Consider the following 21,360-nt stretch of genomic DNA (forward strand, 5'->3'; position numbering starts at 1 on the left):
TGTAAAATTGTGCAGTGACAACTCTCCAGATAGCTTTTTAAGACTAAGGTTTATATGTTTATGTGGTTTCAGTACCCCTTTGGGAGCCTCACTGGATGAGCAAAGCAGTAATACGCTCAAGGGTAAGAGAAAGTTGCCTTTCTAAATATGCTCTTTATGAGAGCCCTACTTTATTTGTCCTTTGAGTGAATGTATACATATATAAATTATAAAAGTAATGTTCACTTTATAACTGTGCCATTCTGAGAGAAAAGCCAAAAGAAAGAAACTTTGTTGTAAACCATAAACAGTGGATAGTTTAAGCAAATTATTGAATTTCCACAGTGGTGAAACTCATATTTTTGTCTAGTTAGATACTGTGAAGACTGGTGAAATGTAGAAATATGGTATGGAAATATAAGAAAAATAGTAAGTGAACTGGGTCAGCTTTAGTGCAGTATTTCTTTGCTTACATTAACTGAAATTGCCACACCTGAAATTTTACCACCTGTGCAAGACAGAATTCTAAAGTTCAAAGTACAACAAGAATGTGCAGGTAGTGGCAAGGCATGTAAAAAACATTTATAGTATTAGAAAAGTCTAGCTTGAGTTCCTGACTGTTAAGGGAGGTAAAAGAAATGATTGCTCCAGGATCTGATTTTCCATGAAACTCTTGGATAAGATGTTAGCTAAATGAATATCTTCAAAGACATAGTAAGTATAAAATAGCCTTTATGGGGGCTTTTAACAACTTTACGTGGCTGCAAATCATGGTTTGTTTGCGATAGAGTAAAACTTATACTTGATTTTTGAAATGATATAATCAGAATGATGAGTACATTCAGGTTTGAAATACTTTATTGTATCTTATTTTTTTGCTTGGTCAATTTGCTTTAGCTAAAACTATGATTTCATGTGGGGATTTAGAAGAACAGAACACCAGGATGAGTCTTCTAATGTTTCTTTCAGGTGTACTTTTGAGAAATGGAGGCAGTTTTGAAGATGATTTATCTTTGGGAGCTGAAGGTACATTTGTTTGGAAGTACTGTCTTTTCATACAGGTTTAAAATTAAAACAAACAAACAAACAAAAAACCAAAAAGCCAAAAAAACAAGTGCTTTCAGGTGTACAGTTCTCGGAGCCAAAGTTAAAGGTCTTGAAAATGGCTCAGACACATTTTACAGAGCCTTTATATGTTAATAATCTAGTTAGAGCTTGTAGGATGCTTGTAGAAATGGCCCTGGAAACCACTGTGAAGTGTTCTTGTCTTCCTTGGACTTAATTGGTTAAAGGAACTGTTTGGGGGCAAACAATGGTCATAGAACTGAGGGAAGAATTGCCCTACCAGAAGGAAGGAAACTTAAATATTTATACATGAGAAGACTAAATTGAAGCTTATTTTTAGTATGAGGTAGCCTTATGTCAGACTTACAGCTGTGGCCTGTCTTTCTCTTTGTATTCAAGTGTTTCCTATCTTTTCCCCTTTCTCTTTTTCCAGATTTTTAGAGCACTAAAGGACAAAAACAAAATAGAGTTATTAGAATTTAATTAGAAATCATTATGCTGATGTCTGTTTCAGACTGCATTAATATTTTAAAAGTGCATTGTGCCATGTTTAAATTTTCACTGATGTTATTATTTAGTCCAGTAGATTCATAGTAAAGTTTTCCACAATGTAGAATTAAACATTTTTATTATTTTGTTATTTTACTGGTATTGGAAGATTATTGGTACCTGTGTAGCTGGGTTATGAATGTGTGCTTTTTATAAAAAAGAATTGAGGATTTTATTAAATCTTTTTAAATTAATTAAAATAAAAATGTTATTAAATCTTTTCAAATTTTAAAATGTAAATCTCTTAAATTATAATGACTAGTAAATTTATCCATTGAATGTAATATCCTTGATCTTTTGCTGTTTTGAATCAGTCTGTATGGTAGATTACTTATTTAGAAACTTCTAATTTCAGCTCTAGAATATGTGAATGTATTAGGTTTTATTATTTCAGTTAATGTGCTTTCAAGGAATAAACTCTGTAAAGAGGTTAAACTTACTGCTTACTAATTAGTACAGTGAGCATATTGTCAGCCCCTTATTAAAATGCATTTCAGTGTTACTGTAAATAGCACTTTTTACATCTGACTTAATTTCACAGTATGGAATTTTTTTTAGACTTTATTTTTTTTAGAATAGGTTTAAATTCACAAAATTGAGCTGGAGGTATAGAGATTTCTCCTGTACTTCCTGCCTAAATATATGCATGGCCTCCCCCATTATCAGCTTCTCCCACCAGAGTGGTACATTTGTTACAATTGATGAACCTGTAATGAGGCATTATCATTACCTGAAGTCCATAGTTTTCACTGGGATTCACTCTTGGTCATGTATGTTCTGTGGTTTAGACAAATGTATAATGACATGTTATCTATTATTATATCATGTGTGTATTTTCACTGCCCTAAGAATTATTTCTGTTCTGCCTGTTTATCCATATTGATTGAGTTTATTGGACACCAAAACCTAAAAGGAAGTTCCAGAGAAGAACAGAAATATTATGTTGTAATACTGAAAATTATATCAAGACTATTTTCATTCTTTCAGTAAATATTTATTGAATGCGATATGTTAGGCACCTTTCTGAGTGGATGTACAAAGAAATATAAAAAATTACCATGGCTTTGCAGATCAGAAGTAAAAAAAAAAGAAATCTGGCATACTGAAATAGATATGTTTGTAATTATTCCCATTCTTTGTATTTGTCTATAAAAGTTAAATGCAGGCAATTTAACTTCACTTTAAACTTAACATTAACAATACTTATCTGTTTAAGTCTAGGATAAAACTAAAAAGTAACTTCTTAAGAAAACTTATTTTGAAATGAATATAAATTTTCAAAGTAGATACATAAAAAATTGGTTGTAACTGGGATGAATTTTTAGCCTTTTAAAGAGCAGTGGATGGGGTACCTGGGTGGCTCAGTCGTTAAACCGCTGCCTTTGGCTCAGGTCCTGATCCCAGGGTCCCGGGATCCAGTCCCACATTGGGCTCCTTGCTCGGCGGGAAGCCTGCTTCTCCCTCTCCCACTCCCCCTGCTTGTGTTCCCTCTCTCTCTGTCTCTCTGTCAAATAAATAAATAAAATCTTTAAAAAAAAAAAAATAAAGCACAGTGGAAATTTATGTATACTGTTGCCACACTTAAATAATGCTAAATCATGTTTTTGCTCTTAAAGTCTTCTTTAATAACAGCTTTTAAATATATTAATTAGAACCACATTTACTGCAGATGCTATGTATCTTATTTATTTCAAACTATTAAAGAAATTTAATTGGTTATCTATATATCTTTTATTTTAAACATTTAGTTAAGGGAGTTGTTTTACACAGTGCTAACAAATTAAAACAATTTCCTGAAGTTACTGGTTCTGTTTGTGTTGATCTGTGTGAGACTTTTAATGATTCAGATTTAATGAACCAAGACAAGAGTTTGGGATGGTAGGCATTTAACTGTAATATTTGGCTAATCTTCTTTCTTGTTGACTATACCACAGTTACTGTCCTACTAACAATTCTGTCTGCATCTGTTCTTTTACCTGTAGCCAACCACCTCCATGAAACGGATACTCAAATTGAAAACTGGTACGTAGCTGTGCTGTTTGTTCTCTTTTCAAAAATGAAGAACATTTATGAAAATAAGGTTTTATATAGTCTAATTTTGTTTATAGCAATAATATCTTGGCCAAAGAGAGAAGACTACAGTTTCATCAGAAAGGAAGAAGTATGAATTCCACTGGATCTGGGAAAAGTAGTGGGACAGTTTCAAGGTAACTTATTCTGAAATTATACTAGTTATATTGTGTTATAGATGACCTATTCTTACCACTTTTTTAGTTTGCATCTGGCTTGATAGTATGAAATCAAAAAGAATCCAAAATGTTGCATTCATTGGTTTTTTTAAAAAAAAAAAAAGTTAAGATTAAAGAAAAAGCAGCAAATGCTGCTGGAATTCTTATTATAATATTCTTATTTTGAGCCTTATCAACAACTTGAAAGAGGAAGTCCATAGTGGAATAACTTCTTCCAAAATTCTCCATTTTTTTTTAGGGTCTTGAGTCACTCAAACATAAAAAAATCAATAAACCTTTCTAATATAAAGTTTGATATTTAAGCATAGACTTATCTTCAACATATTAAATCAAAATTCTTCAAAATATATATTAAAATAGGCAAGTACGTGGGCCTATGGGACCAGTTTAAATTGTTACGCAGATTATTGTATTGGAATCTGAGCATTTTCTCTGAAACAAACTGAAATTTTCTTCAGTTCAAGTTTCATCTCTAACATTTTCCTCAGTAAATCTCCTAAGGTGGATTATCACTGCTATGAAGAAGAGATAAGAAATGTTTAATTCTCTATAGAATCAGAGCAAGAACTTACCTTTTGAATAACCCATTCTCTCCATACCCTCCTTACTCCTCCTACTTCCTGAGTGAAAGTGGTTAGAGAAAATTTGAATGTAGGCCCCTCCCTCCCTTTCTGAGTTCAGCTTGTTACCTATATTGCATCTTCAGTGACAGCCAAAGTTAGCAGAAAAGCTCAAATTCTGCAGAATGTTCTGTGCTACCACCTTCCCAGTGTGTTTTCCCTTTTCATTTCTTTGTCTGTTTATTCCTTATTCTCTCTCAGCTGTCCTTTAATTTTTTTAGCTGCTTTACTGGGACTCTTTTAAAATGACAAAAAAAATAAGGTGAGGAATCATTTTGGGAGTCTTGCTGAGTATCTGATCAGGAACTAGCTCTTTTTTCCAGTCCTAACAGTTTGAAAGAATGGACTCTTTTTAAGAGTTGTATCACATTTAGTACACAGTATACAAAGATGCTGAAATAAATAATGGCGTAAAGAGCAGAAGCTCTTTTTTATAATGTGATGTGGACTATAAACTTATTTTATATCTTGATGTTTCTTTTCTTTTTTTCTTTCTTCTTTTTCTTTTTTTTCTTTTTTTGTAGTGTTTCAGAATTGTTGGAACTTTATGAGGAAGATCCTGAAGAAATTCTTTATAATCTTGGATTTGGACGAGATGAACCAGATATTGCTTCTAAAATTCCTTCCAGATTTTTTAATTCATCATCATTTGCCAGAGGGATAGATATTAAAGTATTTTTGAGTGCTCAAATGCAACGGATGGAAGTAGAAAACCCAAATTATGCTTTAACAAGTAAGGTTTTTAAATATTAGCATCCAGAGTGAGATGGTCTTATTTTTTAAAACCTTATTAATTTTTAGGAATAGCACTGGAAACTTAATTATTGAAATTAACACCATAGCTATTTTACTTATTCTGAATTTTTATTTTTCTGTTTATAGAAGTTAACTTTCTCCTCTTCTTGTTCTTAAGTGTTACTATAACTGACAGTAGAACCTTGTACTTATCTTAAACTTACCTCCAGATTGCTGATGTTCAAAAAAGGGAAGAAGTAGGGGAGAGTCTTGTTACTATTAAATAAAGTCAGTGAAATTTAGGTGCTTTTCTATATATCTAAAATAACATGGCTAATTTGCCAATTTTTATTTATATTAATCTTATTTTTTCTGTTGCACAGAAGTTCCAAAAAATGGGATCTTAGGGGTCCTTGGAACAGCTTTAAGAGGTTTATAAATCCAATCCTACCCACCCCCTTTCCAACAATTAGGTATAAAATGCACACTTATGTACATTTTCTTGAGAGAACATTTGGAAGAGTCTTAATGGAGTCAAAGACATAAAAATAGAATCATAGCTGTTGATCAATAGCTGGTCCTTTCTGTTTTATTCAGAGTTGTCATACTTTGTTTTTCTTTCTGGTTTTAAGTCATAAAACATAAATTCTTAAATAAATTCTTAAAACATAAATTCTAGTGCTTACAGTGAAAAATCTTCCTCCCTCTCCCAGTAAATGTAGAGAACTTTTAAAAATGTTAGATAAGGAAAAAAGTTCTGGTTTTATAACCAGATCTTTGTGGTCTAAGTTCAATTATTGGCATTCTGGAAAGTAGTAATATGTATACATATACATATTAGTAATGTATACATGTATATGTATACATATATAAACAGATAAATATATATATATATATATATATATATATATAATTAATGTTGTTTCCTTTTTGTAGGTCGTTTTCGTCAAATTGAAGTGCTTACTACTGTGGCCAATGCCTTTTCTTCTTTATATTCTCAAGTCTCTGGGACTCCCCTCCAGAGAATTGGGAGTATGTCTTCAGTGACTTCTAACAAGGAGACAGACTCACCTCCACCTTTAACCCGAAGTAACACTGCAAATCGTTTAATGAAAACACTATCAAAACTAAATTTATGTGTTGATAAAACAGAAAAAGGAGAAGGTAGTAGTCCTTCCCCAACAATCGAAAAAGGAAAGATCCCGAATGTTTCAGTGATGGAAGAAAGTGGCAATAAAAATGATCAAAAGTCTCAAAAAGTTGTAAAGAAGAAAGACTCATCTTCTATGTTGGCTACAGTTAAAGAAGAAGTATCAGGTAGTTCAGCAGCTATTATGGAGAATGCTGATGTTGATAGACTTAGTGATGAAGCAAATAGGAATTTTAACCAAAAAACTGAAGGTGAACAAAGTGAAGAAATTCAAAGTCATGCGAATAAACTGGGTGAGGAATCTGGTATTGTAGAATCTGACTTAGGTAACGATTTCAACATGTCCAGGCACAGTGAGCCAGAAAATGGCAACGAGGTGAAAAGCGCCCATGTGTCCACACCTGAGAAGGAGCCATGTGCACCTCTTACGATCCCATCCATAAGAAATATAATGGCACAGCAAAAGGACTCCTTTGAAATGGAAGAGGTAGGTAAATATTACTGAGACCTGTTTCAAATAATGAGCTAGGAAAAAAAAAATGCCAAAAATATGTTTATAAAACAAAGATAGCTAGTAGATTTATACGAGAAGAAAATCATCCTAATTTTGACTTCTCAAGTTTTAGTTCTATGTTTCAAGAACCAAGAATTGGTCACAGGATTATGCATTGCCAGGGTAATGTGACAGTTCATCAGCTCCTCTAGGTCCTCTGTTATTCATGATGATACCTGAACTTTAACCCCCTTTCTCCGTTTGATGCCATGAGAGAGTATATTTAAATTAAAATCAGTATTGCATAATAGTTAAAAACAGCCTCTGAAATAAAAGAGAAGTTTGAGTTCCTTTTTTGCTACTAAATTTCTATGTGCCTTTAGGCACGCTTTTCTCAAAGTATCTTACTGGAAAGGATAAGTGTGAATAAGGCTTTGAGAAAGATAGGTTTTTGGCATGGGACTGGGAAGAACCCAAAGATGGTATGTTTCTGAACGGGAGGAGAGGGAACCTCAAGGAAGAAGGTTTGAAACACCATTGAATATAATTTCTGCAAGCCTAGAAGACCAATGTTTGGTTATTTTTTTTTTTTCCTACCTAGAGATATTACTGCATTTACATAAATTACAGATTGGGCAAGATAGAGATTCATTTTGATGAGGTCAACTAAAACTACTTTTGAATGGCCAGAGCTAATACTTAAAATTGGCACTGTATAGTTTGAGACAGGAAACTGAAGTTTATTAAGACCTATGTTGTGGCAGGCACTGTACCAGATCCTTGAAGTACTTTTCTCTTTAGTCTGTGAGGTAGGCAGTGCTGGTCTTATATTACACATGAGGAAACTGAGGCACACATATACTGCTGAAGAGTATGGCTGAAAGTTACATAACGGGCAGCATTATTGCAGAATGGCATTCGTTATATCGTAGTAACTCCCAGTAATTTTAGAATCACATGCCATTATTTTAGGGAGTTGAAAAATGAGATAATTGATTCTGCTCATAAATGTCCTTTTGTTGAGTATGTATCTCTCACATTAGTGAAGTTTTTTTATTTATTGCAAAATTTGTATTGTTGTTATAGCTATTTATCTTTTTTGAGTTTATCTTTTAGTATTTTAATTCTATTGTTGTTATAGCTATTTATCTTCTTTGAGTTTATCCTTTAGTATTTTAATTCTAACTAAAAAATGAAATGAAAAGGGAGAGGAGCAGTCCTTTGAAATTGTTTACATTATTTGTGAGCTTCTTTTCCCCTTATTTCTTCATATATCCTTTATAGTTCTCCTATTTAATTTCTGATGTATTTCTCATTGTATTGAGTTCATAATAGTAGAGATGACTACTCCATAAAAAACCTCTTTTTGTTCTGTTTTACAATTTGATTCCTTTTGACTTTGTTTTAGTCCAAACTTGTCCTACCATTAATAATTAAAGTGTAACTATTTGCCTTTCATTAAGGACCCTTTTCTATGACAGATATATCCGTGGGTTTCTGTGTTTTAATTTAATAGCAGAGTATGAAAATATAAGCAAATTATGTTAGATATTTGCAAATCTAATGCAGATGACCTGATGAGAAGACACTTTTTAACTTGCTTTTTAATTCCTAGAGTTCCTGAATTTTAAGCTATATATTTTAAAAATTATTGCTAGCATGCACAAAGGTCTTTAAAACATTTGTAAAGTACTAGATATGCTTTGGTGGCAGGTTAACATTTAATGGTTTAATGTGTGGGGGTTTTATGGGGGGTTTTTTGCTCCCTCTGCTGGCAAAAGCAATTAAGATGGTAATGTCACTTGGAAGTGAACTTTTTTTTTTTTTTTAAATACAAAATTACAGGCATTGGTGGTTGAAGAATAATATAAGGTTTTTGTTTTCAAAAAAAGAATATATAGATATGATCGACCATGACTGCATTGTTAATATGGGGAATTTTGAGGATAACAAATCCTTGTTCTTCAGATGTATTTTAAATATGGATAAAAACCTCCTAGAACTGTGTTTTTATCCCTTTGGGAACTTTAAAGAGAGCTTGTAGAACAATGGATAAAGAAAGGAAATAATGTGTTTCTTTAATTTCCTCTTCTCCCAAGTGTGACTTGAATTATACTGACAAATGAAGAGAACAATCTTACTGAAGCAAACTTTTAGATCCCATTCAAAGTAGGTTGTTGCTGTTTTTCTTTTAAACTCCTTTCCCTTGAGGTTTTATTCCTATTGGGAACATTCTTCCTGTAAAAACAGCAAATAAATTTAAGTTAGAGGACACTCCCTTTCTGTCTCAGTAAACCAGTTCTCAAACAGATCAACTGAATCCCAGCTGCTTTGGGTAGCTAGGTGGAAGAAAATGTTGCAGACCTGACTCTGTGCATCCCTCTGAGGCAAAGGTAAGCTCTGACAGTCACCAGAAATGAAGACAGGAAATACTTCAATGTAAGGGGAATTAAATAGATGACAAGACAGACTCAGTTCTTGGAGAGTGAGAGTGATTATTTCTCACATTAAGAAAAAATACATAGGGCGCCTGGGTGGCTCAGTGGGTTAAGCCGCTGCCTTCGGCTCGGGTCATGATCTCAGGGTCCTGGGATCGAGGCCCGCATCGGGCTCTCTGCTCAGCAGGGAGCCTGCTTCCTCCTCTCTCTCTGCCTGCCTCTCTGCCTGCTTGTGATCTCTCTCTGTCAAATAAATAAATAAAACCTTTTAAAAAAAAAAGAAAAAATACATAAAAGGACAGAGACTATTTTCAATTAAAAGTTAGTTTGCCTTATTAAAAAAAATGTTTTGTAAACTATTTGTAATTTTCAGTGTGTCTGAAAGTCGTAAAACCCTGCTCTCGAGTTTTCTAATTCTTAATGACTTTCCTAGATGATTCTTATTTCCTCTCAAAATAGCTAATTTTTATTAAGTACATCATGGTAACAGTCTAGAGCCATAGATTTGTAGTATGAAGGATCCACAGTTAAACCAAAATGATCCTACTTATTAGTAAGCAATTGTTCATCTTTTAGGTGTCAAGGAAAAATTTCTCATACTTTAATATTAGAAGAAAGAGAACTTTTAACTGTTTATGTCTGTAAATGGGTTGTTCTTTGTCTTACTCCACAAATTTATATTCAAATAGAGATACTGATACCTGAAGTGTGTATAATTTTTTAAGCTACTGAAGTTTTAGTGTTTCTAATTCTGTCTCCTGATTGTTGATCTACTATATCTCCTTATTTTTTAGTCATTGAGTTTTAGAATTCTTTTTTGTTTTGTTTATTGGCCTGAGTTAAAATAATCTGAAATCAGTCAGATACTTGACAGATAGTTAAGTTGTTCCTTTAGCCTTTCAAATTTGACTGTGTTTTGAAGACAAGCATTGTGTCTTAGATAGAACAGAATGCAATAAGATATGAACTCTAACAGGATACATGTACCGTGTCTGTTTTTTTGAAGTCCAATTAGCCACCAAATTTTATTTGACATTTATCTAAAAGACTTAAATTAACTTTTGTTATATAAGCATTTACCTGATAGTAGAAACTAAACCTTGTAAGTAAAACCTGAAAGGTTTTTTTAAAATAAAAATTTGCAACAAATGCAGAATAATAAACTAGGGAAGCCACTTGGCCAGCAAGTGCCATGAATAAGACTCGAATTGCTACATTTGACTACACCATACCACTTGGTAAAGGTCAGGCTGGCTGACAGTGTAAGACACTGGACAAGAACTCAAGTCATTTAGTGTACAGCTCCATACTACTTCTTTAGAAAAATAATGCTTTCATTTGAATTTTTTGAGGTGTCCTTAAAAATTAGAATTTCTAAAACTCCAGTTTTGATTTTCTTTTTTTAAAAAACTGCTATACATTGTCTCTTTAAACTTTAGAGGAAGGGTTATTTGAGTTAGAACATTCCATGTATTGCTGCTTTATAGAACACGGCACAATAGTGTTGTGCCTGGAAAATGTGTATTAGGATAAATGTGACATGTTAAAACAACAACAACAACAACAACAAAAAACGACCAAAGTAGGTGCCTGCTGTCTTAGCAGGACATTGATTCACAAAGATACAGTTTTAATAAATGTTTTGGTAAAACATTTTTTAAAATGAAATAATGCAAATATAGGGTTACTTTAAAGCTATTTTCATACAGTTTTAAATTTCAAAACACTGAGACCAAGTGATTTTTCATTTGCCTTGGGTGGTAGTTTTTTTTTTTGTTTGTTTGTTGTTTTTGTTTGTTTGTTTGTTTCTTTTTTTTTGTTTTTTGTTTTTTTTTTGTAATTTTTATTATGGAAAGTTTCAAACTTACCCAGAGACCAAAGGAAATTGTGTAGTTGCACACCTGTTTTCCATTACTCAATTCAGTTATCAGTATTTAGCTAGAGTTAATTTAATGAAAGGCAATCTGTAGCAAGTGATGAGAACTGAGGATTTGAAACTGTTGAGTATCCTGCCACATAAATAAATCCAGGTTTTATTTGCTTCATAATTTTCTGTGCTGTACTCTGTCTCCAGTTTGACTGCTTTCCTTCACACAACTGTGACCAGTAATAACACATACTAAGCTATGAAATTTAACTGTTACCACTAGCATGTCATTTCATTTTCGGTCTTCAACAAGTGATTAATGATTTTATTAAGTGGGAAGAAGAATCCTGACATTAGTAATTTTATTAGTAAAATCTGATCCTCTCAGCTTTTCTTTAAGGGTCCTTTTCTTTGAACTAACTATAGGGTTTGTAGTTTTTGTAGTTTATTTTTGTTTTGTTTTGCCATAGAGTAGCATCTTGAAAGATAGTATATTGAAGATACATATTCATTAAAGTCATGTTATTTTGTGACTAATTTTATAAATCTAAGGAGTGGAATGTGTGATAATTCTACATTTAAAAATTAGAGAGTATAATTTTGGTGTGTCATAATGCCCTGCCTAAACAGAGATTCCTAGAGTATAATTAAAGAGGCATTTGATTTCTGTTATACTTCTTTAGTCTGTTTGATTCTTACTTTAACAGAAAACTCTTTGAAGTATGGTAGGCCTAAATAAAGACTAATAATAGCCTTTCTGTCTAATATAAAAGGAAAATGCATTTTGTTTCCTTGCATACACAACAATGGTTTTCCTGTTGAATTTATGTTTGCTGCTTTGAAAAAATATATATAATTTTTCAGTAATAACAAAGAGGGTAGAAACTATTATATATAATAATTTATAGGTGGTGATTTTAAATGATCAGTGTGTTTTAGTTCTCCAAAGATTTATAAGTCTTGGATTCGCAAAACTGTATAGAACAAAGATACCACAAATCAGAGCAGTTTTTAAATTAGGTAATAATATCTTTAACCTTTGAGGTTTTTTTCATGTTTGTCATTCCACTGTCATTCCTGTGGGATATTTCTTATTCATGGATGGATTCATAGCTCAAAACTACCAGGGTTCTACCTAAAACCTGTTTGCTAATTGCTTTCTCATTTGTTCAAGGTGGAAAACCCTGTTTGGCTAGTTTGCCTACTTTTCTAGGATGCTGTTTGTTATTTTACTGAGCAGTGTCAGGTACTAGTGTCTCTCCCTCCCCAAATGTTTAATCTCAATATAGAGTTAGTTATGTTAGAGTATTTGGGGAATGGGATGGGTGTGGTGAATAAAGAATCTGAAAACTAAAGTATGTAGTTGTGCAGGTGTGTGTGGGGGAATATCATAAAAAAATAACTTTTTTGTGTTTGATAACTTCTCTGAATATAGGTTTCAGGGAGGATTTATGGTTAAGATCTTTCAATATTTTAGTTCTGTGATGAAACATGTTTTCTATTTACAACTCCCAAGTTACATCTTTAAAGACCTCTTATGTTAGGACAAAGCAGTCTATATATAAGTATGGTTTTTAAGACACTCAAAATTTGTGGGGTTTTATAAAATTTTATAATGGGAGCATGATAACACAATTTTTTAAAGATGTAAGACTTGTAATTGCCTCAGTTGTGTGTTAGTCGTGATCTCCTGCAAAGTCCTGACATTTATCCTGGGATTGGCCTTACATTTGGAATTTTAACATTTATAGAACTTTTTCTTAGGGATCTATTTTTCATTTAATAGCAGCTTTTTTTTTTTTTAATTAAGTAGTTTTTTAAATGAAGTAAATTCACTTCTCATTGCTAGCTACAAATTGTAATCCTATTGTTAACTGGAAAATAGGTCATAAAATAAAGATGTGGGGCATTCTCACAATTTTGAGATGAGATGCTTTGCATTTTTTAAATATAAAGCTTTGGTTCCTACTTTTATTTATTTATGTTGATTTGTTTAATAAATAATTATCAAGAAATATTTTTCTTTGCTATAGATTTTTAAAGTTTTAACTACTTAAAACCATTTTTTAGGTTCAAAGTACAGAGGGAGAAGCTCCTCACATTCCGGCTGCTTACCAGCTAGGTCTCACAAAGTCAAAAAGAGGTAAGTAGACTAATATCCACTAGTTCCCAAACCCATGACCAGTGTCATTAATTGACTTGGAAAAGGGGTTTATCTATCAGTGTTTGAGTACCTGTGAGTGTAAAATGAAGGTTAAGAACACAGGAATGCATTCTCAATTATACTTTGGTTATAGAATTTTTTTGTACCCTCTTGAAGACTTTTGTGTGCATATAATATAATTTTAGTTTGCCTATCCTGAAATGCCATTCTTTGTACTCTTAATTATTTTTTAGCTCTGTATATGGGCTGGATGGGAAGTGATAGAGCAACAGATAGAGGCCTACGTTTTACATGGTTATGATTGAAATACATTTTGTATTTTTTATTTTAAGGATTTTATTTATTTATTTTTGGGGGCATGCCTGTGCAAGTGAGGTGGGGAGGGGCAGAGGGAGAGAGAGAATCTTCAGCAGGCTCCATGCCTGGTGCGGAATCTGAGGCAGGCCTGATCTCAACCCTGAGATCGTGATCTGAACCGAAATCAGTAGTCGGACTCTTAACTGACTGAGTCATCCAGGTACCCCAGAATACACACTTGTATTATCCACCTCTGCTTTTCATTATTTAAACATATCTGCTGGGACGCCTGGGTGGCACAGTTGGTTGGACGACTGCCTTCGGCTCAGGGCGTGATCCTGGAGTCCCGGGATCGAGTCCCACATTGGGCTCCCAGCTCCATGGGGAGTCTGCTTCGCTCTCTGACCTTCTCCTCGCTCATGCTCTCTCTCACTGTCTCTCTCAAATAAATAAATAAAATCTTTAAAAAAAAAAAAAATAAACATATCTGCTAAGTATATACATGAATATGCCTCTAGCAAAAAATACCAATCTCTCAGTACTGGTTAAAGCTAGTTAAGTTAAATTCAAACTATGGATCAAAGGTGAGTGGCTCTAGATACTGTTCTTCTCTCAAATTATTAATTATTGACCAAAACCTTTGAATCCATTTCTTTCACTTTTAATTTGCAACAAGAAAAACATGTCTGATGTTTAAAGTCACAAAGCATTTGAGATTTAGAGAAAAGGAGAGAGAAGTAAGGAAGTTAAAGTGACCACTGAAGGTAGGACTGTTTATTTTTAAAGCTTACACATGCTGAACCACCCTGTTTTTTTTTTAAACTAGGATTCATATGTATGTTCCTAGAATAGGAAATTGCATGTTTGTTCTCTTCTGATCTCTAAAATGACTTTGTAAGAGACAATTTGCATATAGTTTTTGTATAGTATTGCATTGCAGTTGCATATAGTATAGTATTGCATTGTGATACTAAGAAACAAGATAGGTCACTATAGTTCTGGTCAGACACAAAAAGAACTTTTCCTGTTTAATTTTCCTCCCCCTTTTAAGTACATAAATATATGCATGTGTTTCTGAGCTATAAGGCATGGTTCAGAGCCATCAAGAAATTTTTCCTTTAGTTAGGTTGACATGGGATATGTTGGAAAAAATAGCTTGCCCTGCATCAAAAAAGGGGATTAAAAACAGTATGTGTAAGTACTTCAGGATCTTTCAAGATCAAGGTCCTTGTGGTAGCAAAGACAGAACATGGTTTGTATTCATTCACATCTGAGTTTCTCCCTCTAACCAATAAGAAGAGATCTCTGGTGGTACAAGTAAAAATGTTGACATTTTTATGGATCACATTTTTATAAATCAAGAGTACAGTGGTTTTGTACATGCATGAGAGGGAGAGGGAGCAATATAGTGTTTTCATCATTTTTTAATATAGCCTATCAAATTTTGATAATGTGATAATGAAAGTATCTTAGGTTATAATTACAGAATTAGAATCACTAGTAAAATGTGCATTTCACAAGTTTAATAAAAATGAATATATTACATGCATAAAAATATTTTGCACTTTAGTCCTAGGACTTTTGAAGTTACAGTAATTTTAATTTCATACCCAGTCCTAGGATGAAGCCTATGGGTGCCTGGGTGGCTCTGTCAGTTAAGCATCTGACTCTTGATTTCAGCTCAGGTTATGATCTCAGGGTGGTGAGATTGAGCCCCATATTGAATTCTAAGCTGGGTATGGAGCCTGCTTAGGATTCTCTCTCCCTCTCCCTCTGTTCTGCATCCCACCCCCTTTTCTCTGTCTATCTCTTAAAAAAAAATTCTGAAGCCTAGAAAGGTTTAGTGACTCAACTTTTGTCACAACTGACATTCAGTAAGCTATACTGAGAGCAATCAAACATTTTCCTTATTCAGGATATACAAATTTTCTTTAATCCTATATAGAGTATATAAGTTCTGTTTGTGTCTTTATGATATTAGACAAATACAAATTCTAGGTTTGGTTTTGTTCTCACTTTAATGTTTTGCTCTAACTTCCTGGTTTTTAATTAGAAATAATATGTAATCTTTTCAGCTATCACAGAGGTCTGACTTTTTTTTTTTTCCTAAGATTTTATTTATTTATTTGACAGAGATCACAAGTAGGCAGAGAGGCAGGCAGAGAGAGAGGAAGGGAAGCAGGCTCCCCCCCGAGCAGAGAGCCTGATGCAGGGCTCAATTCCAGGACCCTGGGATCATGACCCCTGGGATCATGACCTGAGCCAAATGCAGAGGCTTTAACCTATTGAGCCACCCAGGCGCCCCGGTCTGACCGTTTTTAATTCCACCTTTTTCTGTGGAGATCTGTGTTTTTTTGTGAAATGACTAAAGAAAATAGATTGTGATTTGCAGTTTACAGAATAGTTTCACTTATACCCTATTTAGTTCCTAAAGTAACCCTGTGAGAGATAGAAGAATTATTCTGTTTTGTGGCGGAGAGAAGTTACTGCTTATTGTGATAAAGTAGGAACTTGAACCCAGGCCTCCTTTTTCTTTCCACTGCCCAACACCTGCTCTGAAGCCCAAATAGTCTACAATCTGACCTAGTGCGTGTGAACTCAAGGCTAACCACAGAGGCGAACTCAACACAGACTGTACACTGCTACAGATAAAGCAGATCTCAGCAGAGAGAACCTTGAGTAGTGTTGGTCACTCCGGCTTCCCCAGACCCTCCAGCAATTGCCCTTTGCCCAACCAGATAGCCAGTTTCACTTCTAAATCCTTTAAGCCACTGTTTAATTTTATTGTTGCTTTAAGGGGAAAGTTATCATTGATTTATTCAGCAAACATTTTTATTGTTCAATTGTTCTAGGTACTAGGATACAAAATAGAGTAAATGAGGTTTCTGTCTTCAGAAGACTCAGTCTAAAAAAAAAAAAAAGACAAGCAAACATGTAATTATGGTGATAACATGTAATTATGGTGATAACTGCTCTGATGTAAGATGTTAATCATTCTCTCAGTTGATATAATGCATAATTAGTACCCATGGTAACAGCTTATTCCAGTTCCATTTCACAATTGTTCCAGTTTACCTAGACTTATCAAAGGTATGGATTAGTTTTTTATATCTCATTATGCAGTTTTGTTAACTTAAAAACAATACTACAGAATTATTCTAAATTATAATGAGAAAAAAATATGCTATTCTGTGATGCTCTACATTGGACCTGAGGCTACAGTGGGATATTTTTCAAAGTCTAGTGAATTTTAATTGATTTTGGATTTTATTCAAATGTATTATCAGGTTCTATCATTCAAATCTTGAATGTGGATTTGGTAAACACTTTATTTAGCTTGGTGCTTTTGAAGGTTTACAGAACTTGACTTTCTCATGAAGCTTCTTTCCTAGGAAATGTAATAGCTGTAAAGTCCTCCTCTACTTACAGTGTGGATGGGCATGTGATCACTCTTGCTGTACCTGGTTGGCCTTTTTACTTTATAAAGTGTTTTTAGGTTATCCTAACCAAGAATTAGAGTTTTCAGGCTAAAAACCAGACGGTTTTTTTAAATAAAATTAACAGTATTATGTACTAGTTGAATGTATTTGAATTTCATGCAATTGTTAGGAAATCATTGATTATCATGACTTTAAAATGTTTGCATCATTTGAAGTATCATTAACATTTAAGTACTCTGGCATGCAAATTATTTGACACCCTAGTTATAGTCTCATTTTCTTATTAGGAAAATAATCGAACTTTTTACACACTACATTTAAACTTCTAATTTCATCTGCTAAATATCTATTACATATCTACTAAGATAATGCTAAATATCTTTACATATCTAGTAATACTTTACATTTTACTTTGGGATTTCTATTTTTTTAACATGATTCTTCATTTCAGCCAGTTGTCTTCCAAAGATAAAACATTAATTGGGTTGGGACGCCTGGGTGACTCAGTTGGTTAAGCAGCTACCTTCGGCTCGGGTCATGATCCCAGCGTCCTGGGATCGAGTCCCACATCGGGCTCCTTGCTCGGCAGGGAGCCTGCTTCTCCCTCTGCCTCTGCCTGCCATTCTGTCTGCCTGTGCTCGCTCTCTCTCCCTCTCTCTCTCTGACAAATAAATAAAAAATCTTTAAAAAAAAAAAAAAACATTAATTGGGTTTATCAAAATACATTAACACTAGAACTTAATTAGCAACTAAATGCTGAGAATTTTTGATAGATCTGATTCTGTTTGGGGATGAATTCTAGTTAACCTCCTGTGCTTTGAAGACACATCTTGTATACGGATGCATATTTTTCTAAGAAGGAACCAATATATTTACCTGTTAGGAATCATATATCTGTAATATTTTCTTGTCAGTCATATTCAGCAGTTTTGCCTAACTACATTTCTTTCGGTAGATCATCTATTACGTACTGCAAGTCAGCACTCTGATAGCAGTGGTTTTGCTGAAGATTCGACAGATTGCCTCTCCCTTAATCATCTTCAGGTAAAAATTTCTATTGTAGTAGGCACTGTGATTAATTTCATATTCGTGTGATTTTTCAGTAACTCTATATATTAAGACCTCATCTGTCTAATCTTTATTTTTCAAATTACAGAATAAAAAATTCCAGGATGTGGATGTTATCCAAGCATTTGACTACAAGTTTTAGTTTTCACTAATTATACATCTCTCTCTGACTGAACATTTACAAATAAAAAGAGCTTCTCCTTTATTTTTGGGCTTTCAGTAAACAGAGGTTATTTTGATCATTATTCTGTTTGGTATTTTTCTTCTGCTTTCCCGTAATTGTTTCTGTATTTTACCATAATTGTTTTATTTAATAACTAACAGTAACTATGTTGCATAGCTTGCTGAATATTATATGACTCTGATGCTAGAGTGTTAACCCACACAATAAGCACATCTTTATCCTTAGAGTTTATAATTTGTGTATAGTATATGGAACACTTGTATGCAAAGGTACAGAAGTATCTTGAAAGTGTTTAAAATATCTATAACCAAATTTTAAAGAAATGTGGAGTAGGGGAAAAAGATGACCCAAAAGAGACTCTGGGAACCTAGTCCTGGGGTACATGGACAAGAGAAAGAGACTCAGAAAGAATAATCCAGTGAGCAGAAGAACTGGAAGTTGAAGAGCCTTTTCTTTAAAGGAAATCTGTGGACATGAGCAAGATAAGAAATTGGCTTTTTGGAAAGTGAGTGGTTGAGTGAGTGGTTCTGAGGGAGTAATGAGGAGAAGCATGAATGGAGATCAAATCAATGATAGGAGGAGATACAAATGTTGACTCCTTTTTCAAATAAAGATGATAGGTCTTTGTGTCTTTCTCATATGAGAATGACTCAGGGAAGTTGTCTGGCCAAGGGAGAGAGCTCTAATAGGGCAGTCTGATGCCGAAAAATCTGGGATGAAATTGTGAAGTGATACTAGTCCTGGAGAGGATGTGATTGGCTGCACAAACTGGAGGATTAACTTTGAAAAAAAGGATAGTTTTCTTCCAGAACAGAAAGGAAGGAATGGTGGGGAGAGTTATGGGAACTTTTGTAGGTGTTGGGGAAGAAAATTAAGAAACATTTGTCCATCTTTTCAGTGATTTGGTGTCATATCTTGGAAGAAAGGGAAATGGGTGCTGAAAAGGGGAGCTAAGGAAAATAGTAAAATTCTGGAATAATCTTTGTGGGAAAGTGGAGGGGTTGCCAATTAGATTCAGTGAAAAACAGTTTTTAGTAGTACCAGGACCCTAACTGAGGTGGGAGATCGTGAAGATACAAAAGCATCACATCAGTTTGGTGTTTTTGTTAATGATACTTCCTATTTGAATTATCCATCTTCCTACCTGTTTTCCTTTCACAGGTTCCCGAGTCTTTGCAAGCCATGGGGAGTAGCGCTGATAGTTGTGATAGTGAGACAACAGTCACATCATTTGGTGAAGACCTTGTCACACCAACAGCACAAGACCAGCCTTATTTTAATGAATCAGAGGAGGAGTCGCTCATCCCTCTTCAAAAGGGAAGAGAGAAGGCAGCAATAGCTGCCGAAAAGAAAAGGTCAGATAGCCAGGATTTCCCCCAGAGCGAGACTGTGGAGAATGCAGGAAACACACAATCCATGTGCAGCACAGGAGGTCACTTTACTGAAATTAGTGAAATGAGAGAGGATTTGTCTCCAACACAGCCAGTGGACCTGCTGAGGGAAGCAAGTGCTGAAAGTGATGTGGATAAAAGCAGTGAATACGAATTTGCCCACTATACCACACACCATATTCTGAAATCACTGGCTTCTATTGAAGCTAGATGCAGCGAGAAGAGCTCTGAAAACACAACTGGGCCTCCATCTTCTGTGGACAGAGTTAATACAGCTTTGCAAAGAGCTCAAATGAAGGTTTGTAGTCTGTCTCACCAAAGAGTAGGACGTAGCTTGATAAAATCAAAAGATCTCTTAAAACAGAGGTACTTGTTTGCAAAAGCTGGCTATCCTCTAAGAAGGTCTCAGTCTTTACCAACCACCTTATTGAGCCCAGTAAGAGTTGTATCCTCTGTCAATGTCCGGTTGTCCCCAGGAAAGGAAACCAGATGCAGTCCACCTTCCTTCACCTATAAGTACACACCTGAAGAGGAACAGGAATTAGGGAAAGAGGTGATTGAACATGATGGTCCGTCTTCAGTTAAATCCACTATTTTCATCTCTCCGTCATCCGTGAAGAAAGAAGAAGCCCCTCAGAGCGAGGTGAACCGGTCAGCGGAATGCCATCATCGAAGGACTCCTACCTGTTCACTGTATGCTCCAGCACCTGTATCTCAGTCCACCTGTTCTCTTCACTCTGTCCACTCTGAGTGGCAGGACAGGCCCCTGTGTGAGCACATGAGAACTCTGAGCACTCACAGTGTTCCCAACATAACAGGCACCACTTGTAGTGCCTTCAGTGCCCCTTTTGGGTGTCCTAACTCGCATAGACATGCTGCCTACCCTTACCGAGCGTGCTCTGCGAACCCTCCTTCTGCCATCGAGATGCAGTTGCGAAGAGTATTGCATGATATTAGAAACTCACTGCAGAATCTTTCACAGGTATGAGGAAAAAATATCTTTTTTTTCTTTCATTGATTTGAACACCTCTTAATTCACTGAGAAGCTAGGTCCCGTGAGGCCTGATCCACTTCAGCTTCATTTTCTTACATGCCCAAACTTACATGTACCTGCCGCCCTCCTATACTCTGCCCTCCTGTATCAAGGGAGAAGCTGTAATTAGTCCTGAACAAGGTTGATTTCTCTGTTCATAATCTCCCTCCCTTCTAGGGAAGAGATTTTGCTCATTGGGTAGATCTCCCTTCTTTAGCCTCTTCTCCGTGGTCTTAGGCAGGTTGTCCCTATTAATAAAAAATCTTCACTCTCAAATACTTTCTCTTCTTTTTCTCTGCCATTTGACGGTGTTTACCGCTTTTTTCCTTTCTAAGCTTCCCTCCCCTCGGCTTCTGTGTCGCAGTGCGTTCTCCTGGTTCTGCTCATAGCTCTCTGACTAAACTTTTCCCTCCATCTCCTGACTCCTGGTGCTGGGTCTCCTGGCACAGAATGAGTCTGCTTCCACTGGTTTCAGAGACTGGAACTACCTCAGAAAAGAAAAAATCAGGTAAAGTGTGAATTTGAATAAAAATAGTCTGTGTGTCTTGTCATTTTTAAAATTATTACTCTCAGATATGTTAAGTAGGCTGGAAATAATTCCCCAAAAAAGCTTTGAAAATAACTAAATTGTCTTTAGG

At 34.7% G+C, this 21,360-nt stretch overlaps 1 protein-coding gene across 4 annotated transcripts in view; it reads left to right on the forward strand.

The window, feature by feature from the left end:
* Window positions 1–21,360, forward strand: part of ITPRID2 (ITPR interacting domain containing 2) — a 39,373-nt gene that overhangs the window by 3,549 nt on the left and 14,464 nt on the right. For all 4 annotated transcript variants that reach the window (XM_044242475.1, XM_044242471.1, XM_044242472.1 and 1 more), the window contains exons 3-11: window positions 73–122; window positions 949–1,005; window positions 3,576–3,615; window positions 3,702–3,800; window positions 4,987–5,195; window positions 6,134–6,834; window positions 13,216–13,288; window positions 18,002–18,090; window positions 19,460–20,671. In XM_044242475.1, coding sequence (XP_044098410.1) covers window positions 73–122; window positions 949–1,005; window positions 3,576–3,615; window positions 3,702–3,800; window positions 4,987–5,195; window positions 6,134–6,834; window positions 13,216–13,288; window positions 18,002–18,090; window positions 19,460–20,671 — 2,530 coding nt within the window. The remainder of the gene's footprint in view (window positions 1–72; window positions 123–948; window positions 1,006–3,575; window positions 3,616–3,701; window positions 3,801–4,986; window positions 5,196–6,133; window positions 6,835–13,215; window positions 13,289–18,001; window positions 18,091–19,459; window positions 20,672–21,360) is intronic.

The sequence above is a fragment of the Neovison vison genome, chromosome 3, assembly GCF_020171115.1.
Source record: "Neovison vison isolate M4711 chromosome 3, ASM_NN_V1, whole genome shotgun sequence".
Lineage (NCBI taxonomy): Eukaryota > Metazoa > Chordata > Mammalia > Carnivora > Mustelidae > Neogale > Neogale vison.